The sequence below is a fragment of the Cajanus cajan genome, chromosome 6 (assembly GCF_000230855.2).
Source record: "Cajanus cajan strain Asha chromosome 6, NIPB_CcT2T_4, whole genome shotgun sequence".
NCBI lineage: Eukaryota > Viridiplantae > Streptophyta > Magnoliopsida > Fabales > Fabaceae > Cajanus > Cajanus cajan.
In genome coordinates this window covers 8,349,910-8,359,582 of record NC_138522.1, presented here as the reverse complement: position 1 = coordinate 8,359,582, position 9,673 = coordinate 8,349,910, and the positions used below count along the sequence as shown (strand labels likewise).

Sequence of the window (9,673 nt, the reverse complement as noted above, 5' to 3'; positions counted from 1 at the left end):
GAAAAAAATAAGTCGCTAAATTCGGTGGCTAAATTGACTTTTTTTTGTAGTGTGTCAAAGCACGAAGGGGCTTAACTATTGTTTAAAAGGGATGCATAGTCAGTTAAACATGTGAATAGTCCACTAATCTGTTTATTACTTAGAAGAATACTAGTCAACAAAATACTTAGAAAATACAAGTCGACAAAATACCTAAATGGTACATGATCGTAAATGTCTAATTTCATCACATAGTCACTTGAAAGAAGCCTACAAATTGGTTGTTTCAACTCAAAAGCATACAGTCGTAAAAATACCTAGATGACATAATAGTGGGCTAAATACCTGGATGGTACAAAAATAGGAAAAATACCTAGAAGAATACTAGTTGATAAAATACTTAGACGAATACGAATTAACAAAATACTTAGATGGTATAGTGGTCAGCCAAATATCAAGATGCTCATAATCATGATGGCCAATTGCAATCATGTTGTAAGTGGTCCTACTTGTCGATTCTCCAAGTGGATTCTAACTGTGGTGACCTATTGCAATCATATTGCAAGTCATCCTACTCATCGATTCTCTAAGTCACTTCTAATCCTAGAGGTCAATTGCCATCATATTGCAAGTGGTCCTACTTGTCGATTCTCCAAGTTGCTTCAAACTATGGTGGCCAATTGTAATTGTGTTGCAAGTAGTCCTACTCATCGATTCTCCAAGTCGCTTCTAATCATAATGGTTAATTGCAATCGTATTGCATGCGATCTTACTCATCGATTCTTTGATTCGCTTTTAATCATAATGGTTGATTATAATCGTGTTGCAAGCAATCTTACTTGTGGATTCTCCAAGTCTCTTCAAAATCATGGTGGATGATTATAATCATATTGCAAGTAGCCTTACTCGTCGATTCTCCAAGTCACTTCAAATCACGGTGATTGATTACAGTCATGTTGCAAGCGGTTCTACTTGTCAATTCTCCAAGTCATTTCAAATCACAGTGGCCGATCGCTATCGTATTACAAGTGGTCCTACTCATTGATTGTCCTATTCTAACATAGTCATCATCCAATTATAGAATATCATAGTTTTGCAAGTTCACTTAGATAAAAACATTTTCATCAACTTAAAGTGAAATTGAAAACAAAAGGCTTCCTTAACAAAATTTAACGAAAAAAAAAATGAAAATTCAAAGGGAATACTAAATAATAAAAATACAAGCTTTCAAAACCTAGTGTTAATTTCTACAAATCGAACTTCTTGAGATGAATTTCTATGATTGAACACTCCCTCTGACTCAAGTACTAATTTGGGTTGAGAATAGACTAGGTCTTAAATAGGGGCCTGTGGTTTAGGCTCTTTAATGCCTGGTCTAACTTGACTTGACCTATTTAATAAAAGACTAAGTTCAGACTTTAAAAAAAATTATTTTATATAAAAAAAGTTAATCTTAGGCTTTTAAAAAAGGTACATTAGATTTGATAGATCAACCTATTTATTTATAATATAATACAAAATTAATATAAATATATTATTAAAAATATAAGTAAACAAATAAATTTATAAAACAAAAACAAGTTATAAATATTTAAAATATTTTTTTATACAATCATTTTTAAAAAAATTATTGGTTTATAAGTTTATGATCTATGCATGAATGTATGTCAATATACATGATTAAGCATGAATTGTCCTTCCAGCAAAAAATGATTCATTTTTTCTTTTAAAATTTAAATTTCAATAATATTAAGTAAACAATATTTGAAAAATAAATTTATTTATATAATATAATAAAAAATTAATATTAATATATTATTAAAAATATAAATAAATAAATAAATTTATAAAATAAAAATAAATTATTAATATTTAAAACATTTTTTTATACAATTTTTTTATTATAAGTTTATAAGCTTATGACTTGTAAATGAGTATACATTAGCAAAAATAACTACAAATGAATTGTCCCTTCAATAGAAAATAAATCACTTTCTCCCTATATTTCTTGTAAAATTTAACTGAACTATATTTTAAAGATAAGTTTGTTGATTTTTAAAAAATTTAAGTTTATTAGCCTAATTAACATCATTAATATAGATAGGCTTTTAAATAAGTTATTAGGCCAGACAAGGCTTTTAAAAGACTAGGTCATGCTTATAAAAAAAACCTATGATAGATAATATGTCAGACTTAGACTTTAATTTGAACAGATATAGCCTGTATATTCAAATCTGACTTACCCTAACTTATTCCCATCTCTACGTGTTATTTTCGTAACATTTTCTTGCCACCTTCTGGTAAACACGAAACACTCCTATTGAACTGTTTTTCCTAGGATACTTAACTTTTAGATGAGCATTTGACAGTACTGCACCCAATTTGTTCAAAGTTGGCCTATTGAGAAGAATGTAGTTTGCGGATGGGACATCCGCAACCAAATATTGTGCCACTAACGTCTTAACCTACTTGCCATCACCAAATGTGGTTTTTAAGTCGGTAAAACCCCAAACCATGATTTGTTGACATGTGAATCCAACCAAAGCTCTTGTATATGGCATTAAGAGGTCCGTCAGGATCTTCAATCTTATGAAATCATCCTAGTATAACATGTCTACCAAACTACCTTGGCCCACTAAGATGCGTTTTATGTTAAAACCCATCAGTATTGTTGAAATGACAACTAGGTCATCTTGATGTGGTGACACTTCATCATAGTTGGCATCCAAGAAAGTGAGTGAGATGTTGACTCCCTTTTCTTTCCATTATTGTCATTAACAATCAAACATATCTCTTTCTCTTTGCCAGCGTGATGCTTCCCCCTACAAAGCCTCAAACAATCGCGTTAAAGTTCCTATATATTGCATGTTGATGACTTGATGTCCCTCTAACCAAGGAAGGAGGCATGGGTGGATCTTTACCATCTCAATCATTCATCATTTTTCTCTACTTTGGACCAGTACCACTCGAATACCTTCATTTAACAAATTTTGGTGAATGTCTCTATTCTATGAAGTGTTCAATTTGCCTAATAAGGACAAACGTTTCTCCATGTTGTGACCAAACATTTTATGAAACCTATACCACTCTAACTTTTTCAACCCCATTTGTAGATCAGTTGTTGTAGGAAAAGCAAATGGGTTAGCATTGTTCACATCCCTAAGAATATGTTGCCTAGGAGCATGCAAAGGAGTCTAATGTTCCGCCCTTTTGTTATCCTTACCCAAAAAATCCCTTCTTTTTGTCCAATTGGATTTAGGGCATAGGTGATCTCGCCTTCCCTTGGTTTATGTCACCAACTCGTTATCTTCTTTAATTTCAATCTCTTGCTAATTTGATCTTCCTCTAACCTTATGTAACTTAACTCATATGCTTTTACCTCAGTCATTGTTTGGTAATTCATTTTTTTTCTAAGGATTCGACAAGTATATTATGGGTCACAAACCTTTCTGGAAAACTACTATCGCCATCTTTTTTCATCCAAAGATGCAATCCTTATGGAAACTTTGTTGAATTTCTAGAGAAAATATTTTAAATATTTCCCCATTGTTGCTTTAAATCACATAGGTCTGGTGTGATCAATGGATTTCTTTTATTAGTAGCAAATTGAGCTACAAATAGAAGACTAAACATGTCAAAAATAATTATTGATCAATCTGGTAGATTGCTGAACCAGTCCAAAGCTGTTTTCTTTAGGGTTTCATGAACAACTTACATTGTACCCCCACATTTCCACCACAAATCAACATTTGAGCACAAAAATTCGTCAAATGTTGACTAGAATCCAAAGTTCCATCAAACGAATCAATTTGAGGCACTCAATGATCTTTTGGAATGGGCACTGTCTCGATTTCTTCTGAAAAGGGCCTAAAGTCCTTTGATACCTCGATCGTCAAATCTCCCTCCATTGACCTAAGGTTACCTTGTATCGTCCCCTACATCTCATCTGCCCTTTAGCAGATTTCTTCATTCTCCTTCCTAATAACTTCCTCTATTTCCCTAGCCTGGGCTTTCTCTTCTCTCAAATTGTTGATCAAGGCCATCAACTCCTCCATTGTTGGATGTTGAGCCTTATGATTCAATGTTGTTCCTTTCGTCATCTCCACACAAACCTCCTTATAGCTTCTTCAATTGATAATCCTCAAGGCGTAGGAGAAGTTTCACTGTAGTTCCATGATGGCACCAAAATATTTTGGTCTAAAGAACGTCTAAGGTTAATCTAGTCACTCAACCAAAGCCAGAACATTCAAAAGTGTAATATGTCCGTCCTTGCTCTAGGATTAAAGTTTTTACACTTGATTACTATGAGTTTATGAGCCTCGAGAATTTTAAAATTTGATAAGGTAGTTACTTATCAGTACATGATCTTGACTAATAAAGATAAGATTTTGTATTAGATATGGGTCTCAAGTCGGATTTATGTCAACATTCCTTAGGTGATATGATATCATTTAATATATGGGTATAATTCAACATGGCGCAGGTATTTCAAAAATGGAAATGTTACTCATGGGTTGCTATTCAAATTATCTTACTAGCATATGTTTAACAACACTTATGTCAAATGTTTTATAGTTGTCAAATTTAAAAGGATGAGAGTGATGAAAATGTAAGGTTTTTGTTTTATGCCTACATGTGAATATGAATTTAGTTTAACATGTAATTCATACTTATTCATAGGCAAATGACATCTAACCTAAAATGGGTGGTAAGTTTTTTTGTTTCCATCATTTGTTAATGAATTTTGGTACCCCTTGTGTATTTAATATTAATACATCTTTTTTTGCTGATCAAAAAAAATTTCTTAGGGTCCGATTACCTAACTTATTAGAGATATGATTGGTGGACACTCAATTAAAACCTCTCTATTAAATCATCTCAACCTAATCCTCTCCCTTGACAAATATTCAGGATATTCAAAAAATTTAATTAAATTATGTTTTATTTGAAATTTTAAACCAAATTATTGTCTTTAAAATATTACTATTATTTTCATCTTTAAATTAAATTAATATTTTTTATATTGATTTAATTTATTAAAAGAATATAATAAAATAACTTTAATTTATATAATAAATGATTTTATATAAAAAAATTATTTATTTCATACATTAAATGTTATCATTAAATAATATGCTAAATTTTAATTTTACACATAAAATAATAGGCAGTAACTGATTTTTATTCCATAAATGAGATTACAAACTTTGTCTTTTTTTGGTAAGGCAAACTTTTCCCCTTGAAATATGCGTTATGCTCAACATGAAAGTCCACAGAAATTTTCAAATGCTAAGGATCTAAAGATAAAACCGCTTTTTTTTTTTTTAACGTTTATTTTATAATTAATAAATGCATCCTTTTTTACTTTTTTTATTTGTTTAATCAATATTCTAATCAACTGGCATACTTTTCCTGTGAATCAAATATGACTATGTCGCAAAGATTTGTCTCTCTGTTGCTAGTTGTTTTAACATTATCATTTGAAGTATCACTATCATCATGTTTTTTCTTGATAATTAATTTTTACTGAAAAATCTCACCATCTAATTTTTAGACGGTCAGGTATTTTTTTTTCTTCTTATCTATAAAATTCAAATCTATATCTTTGCTTAATAACCTTACTTTAGTTGCACTCAAACTAAAACCATGTTCATCTCTCGTATAATCCGTAATCTTATATCATAATGTGCACTCCCCCTAAACTAAAATGCTTATGTCGGCAGTTCATGTATCCACGTGTAATGTAGTGTCTGTTGTTGTGGACCCAAACACAACCTTGGACACTTCGCCCTCACTGTTCCGTACGACCCCTAAACGCAAATGAATATGCGGTTTGTTTCATCCCAACAATATAATTCGAGTTAAATTATAAATAAATATTATTAATCCAAAAATACTCTTCAGATAATAAATAAGAACATTATTAATAATATACATGATTAAAAATATTTTAATAAATATATTTACATTATATGAAATCATAAAAATTAAATACATTTAACTATTTTTTAATATGTATAAAATTAATTTTTCTATTTATATATAATTTTAGAAGGAGTACTACAAAAAGAATACTGAACACCAATAATAAATTGATCCATATTCTAAATCATTATGAATTCATTTGACAATGACATATCTACGAGTGATATTTTTTTTCAAAATATATCGATTTTTAATTGATAAATAAAATCCTGAATCAAATTAAATAACTTCACGAACAATTCAAAAGTATATACATTGATTCTTAATTTAGCCAATAAAATCCTCAATCAGATTAAACAACTTCACTAACAATTAAATAGATATATGTCATTAGCCATAGATAAGCATAATCCCACCTACCATTTTAATCATTAAAAAAAATCATTTCAGGTTGTAAACACTAACAAACATATATTAACCATTAATCAATTTATTTTCATCAATCTTAACTCACCTTCGGTACCACGGTGCCACCTGTTTAAAAAAAAAAAAAGAAAGAAAAAGAAATCCAATCAATGAATAAACTCAAAACCACCCATCTTATACTCTAGTATCGAATATTCAGCAAACAGAATTCCAATTCCTAGTAGTTTCTCTGCCTCTCTCTCACTCTCCCAATGGCTCCTAACAATCCAACGGCGGAGCACCGCCGCCCCCTGTCGTTCCCCGCCGTGCGCCCCTGCGCCGCCATCTCCCCCGCCACCCTCCTGGCCTCCCTCATCACCCTAACCCAAACCATCTCCGCCCAATTCCACCCCGATTCCCTCGCCACCCAGCGCCGCAACGCCGCCGAAGCCATGCGACAAATCAACATCCTCCTCGTCCTCTTCCAAGAGCTCCACGACGGCGCCGCCTTCGCCGTCCCCCACCCCTGCCTCGCCGACCTCCACGTCACCCTCCAGAAAATCCGCTTCCTCATGCACGACTGCGCCCGCGACGGCGCGCGGCTCCTCATGCTAGCCAAATCGCGCCACGTGGCGTCGCTCTTCCGCCTCCTCATCCGCGCCGTCGCCGCCTCCCTGGACACGCTACCCCTCCGCGGAATCGACATCACCGGCGAGGTGAAAGAGATGGCGGAATTACTCACCAAGCAAGGAAAGCGAGCCAAGCTAGAATTCCACCAAAACGACGAACGCGAAACGAAACGACTCCGTTTCGTCCTGGATCAGCTCGAGCGAGGAGTCGAGCCTCACGTGGAAACCATCAAGGCGGTGCTTCACTACGTTGGAATTAAAAGCTGGAGTGTTTGCAACAACGAAGTCAAGTTCCTCGAGGAGGAATTGGGCTACTCTGACGAGGTAACTTTGTTGAGTGCTTTAATAGGGTTTTTATGTTACTCTAGGGTCGTCATATTCGAGAATTCAGATTATCTTCAATGTGGAACAACAACCGAAGAATCCGAAGAGGACCACGACATGGAGACATTAACCTGCGTGGTTCCTGAAGATTTCCGATGTCCGATTTCTCTTGAGATAATGACCGACCCTGTCACTATTTCCACCGGCCAAACATACAACCGAGACTCCATTACCAAATGGTTCAAACAAGGTAACATGATATGCCCCAAAACGAGAGAGAGGGTTACAAACACAGAATTATTCCCCAACGCAGCGCTCAAGAAGCTTATCCAACAATTCTGTTGGAAAAACGGGGTCACGTATGGGAACTCGACCAACCCGAACCCGAGCCACCGAACCGGAATCAGAACCAGCGAGGCGGGGAGTCCTGCGGCGGCGCACGCCATGCAGTTTCTGTCGTGGTTTATCTCACGGAGGCTGGTGTTTGGAACCGAGGAACAGAAAAACAAAGCCGCGTACGAGATTCGTTTGTTGGCCAAGTCGAACGTTTTCAACAGGGTGTGTCTGGTTGAAATGGGAACGGTGGGGCCGCTGTTGGATCTTCTGGCCACGGAGGAAACCACCGCGCAAGAGAACGCGATCAACGCTTTGATGAAACTCGCAATGCATAAAAGCGGTCTACAAGTCATCGTGGAGAGTCGAGGGTTGGTGCCCATTGTGCATGTGCTGAAAAGAGGGCTAAGTCCAGAGTCTCGCCACGTGGCAGCTGTTATTATATTTTACCTTTCCTCCGTGAAAGAGTACAGAAAGTTGATGGGGGAGAAAAATGAGGTTATTCCGGCGCTGGTGGAGATGGTCAAGGAAGGAACAATCTCCGAGAAACGCAACGCGGTGGTTGCCATCTTCGGGCTTCTCTTCCGCCGGAAGAATCACCCCAAGGTGCTGGCCGCGGGTGCGGTTCCTGCGCTTGTTAATATCTTAGCTTCTTCTTCTTCGGATAAACGTGATCTCGTGACCGATTCTTTGGCGGTTCTCGTGGCGTTGGTGGAGAAGGTTGAAGGTGCTCGCGCTGCTTTTAGAGCCAAAGCGTTGCCGTTGGTGACCGGGATCTTGCAATCCACTACGTCGCGCGCGGGGAAGGAGTACTGCGCCTCCATTTTGCTGGCATTGTGCGTCAATGTTGGTGCAGAAGTGACCAGTGTTGTTTCCAAGGACGCTTCCATTATGCCCTCGCTTTATAAGCTCATTACCGATGGTACTCCTCACGCGGCCAAGAAAGCGCGTTCCTTAATCAAAGTTGTGCTGGACTTCAGCGAGAAGAGCTATTCTCATGAGAAGGTGGGTTCTTCTGTTTAACTTGGTAGCGTTTTCTTCCTAATAATATCGTTGTAGGCTACCTGCATGTGTTTCACTTTCACCCAATGAGCTAAGTTTTTTCCTTTTTTTTGCTTTTAATGTATAATAAAATTGGTAGAACGTGAAGCCACTCCCTATGTTAACCAACAGAGCGTCAATGACATGGTGGGGATGTTAGTAAAGGCACATCTAGAAGATCTCTCTAGCCCCAAGTCCCGGGAGGTCTCTCTGTGAAGGATTGTCCATCAAGCAAGAAGTGTAGCGTCAAGAAAATTCGAAACCACAGTGAAACTTATCGAAAACTTTTATAATTACTTCTGTGAACCCGCGTGGGCACAGCTAGCTGTGTAATTCTCGCGAGGTTGGAAACTTCTGTATAGAACTCAAGTGAACTTGTCTGATACTTGTTGGAGGAATCACATACTTCTTTTAGTTCATGGAGAGATTACATAATAATACATATATATGGTACTTTCAAATTTCATGCATGTTTCATGAGAAGTAGGAAATCACGTACTTTCACTATGACTGCTAGCTTTTCATAGAACATGAAAAACCACGTATAGGATATGGAACTGTTATTGGGATCCTCTACAGCTAAGTCATGGTGCGGCACAGAAATCAAGATAGAGAATCCACGGTCCAGATTTTTGCTGTGCGTGTTTGCAAATGTTTTAGAGGCAACTTTGAAGTGAATTTTTAGTAGCTGCTAGTTTGAGCTTCTATAACTTTTAGCTATTTGACGTAATAATTCATATTGATAACTTATTTCCACAAACTCTAAAACTAGATTGATATAATATAGGTATGGTGGAATTTCGTCAAAATTAATGTTTTTAAATTTTCAAAAACAAATGTAAATCTTACTAGTACCGTCAATGTCTTTTGGATATGGACGTGACTTAAGTTTTCTCCTAGCTAGGAATATGTTTCATTAGTTTGTTCCTTTGAACACATAATTTAGCTAAAATTTGATTTCAAGATCCGTTGTATTTTTTTAACTATAAAAATGGAACTGATCAGTATTAGAATATTACCATAACTCATGTAGATTG

At 35.9% G+C, this 9,673-nt stretch overlaps 1 protein-coding gene across 1 annotated transcript; it reads left to right on the top strand.

Annotated features, from left to right (window-relative positions):
* Positions 1-6,421: 6,421 nt before the first annotated feature.
* LOC109811094 (U-box domain-containing protein 19) lies at positions 6,422-9,100 on the top strand. The gene is made up of 2 exons (XM_083076667.1): positions 6,422-8,600; positions 8,737-9,100. Exons 1-2 carry the CDS (start codon positions 6,582-6,584, stop codon positions 8,794-8,796), a joined length of 2,079 nt encoding a protein of 692 aa, XP_082932793.1. The 5' UTR covers positions 6,422-6,581; the 3' UTR covers positions 8,797-9,100.
* The last annotated feature ends 573 nt before the right edge of the window (positions 9,101-9,673 follow it).

Excerpts from the sequence above, each read along its gene's own strand:
- LOC109811094 (XM_083076667.1), top strand. The coding sequence starts at position 6,582 with ATGGCTCCTAACAATCCAACGGCGGAGCACCGCCGCCCCCTGTCGTTC. Across the intron at positions 8,601-8,736 it reads AGAGCTATTCTCATGAGAAG|AACGTGAAGCCACTCCCTAT; the intron begins GTGGGTTCTTCT and ends TAAAATTGGTAG.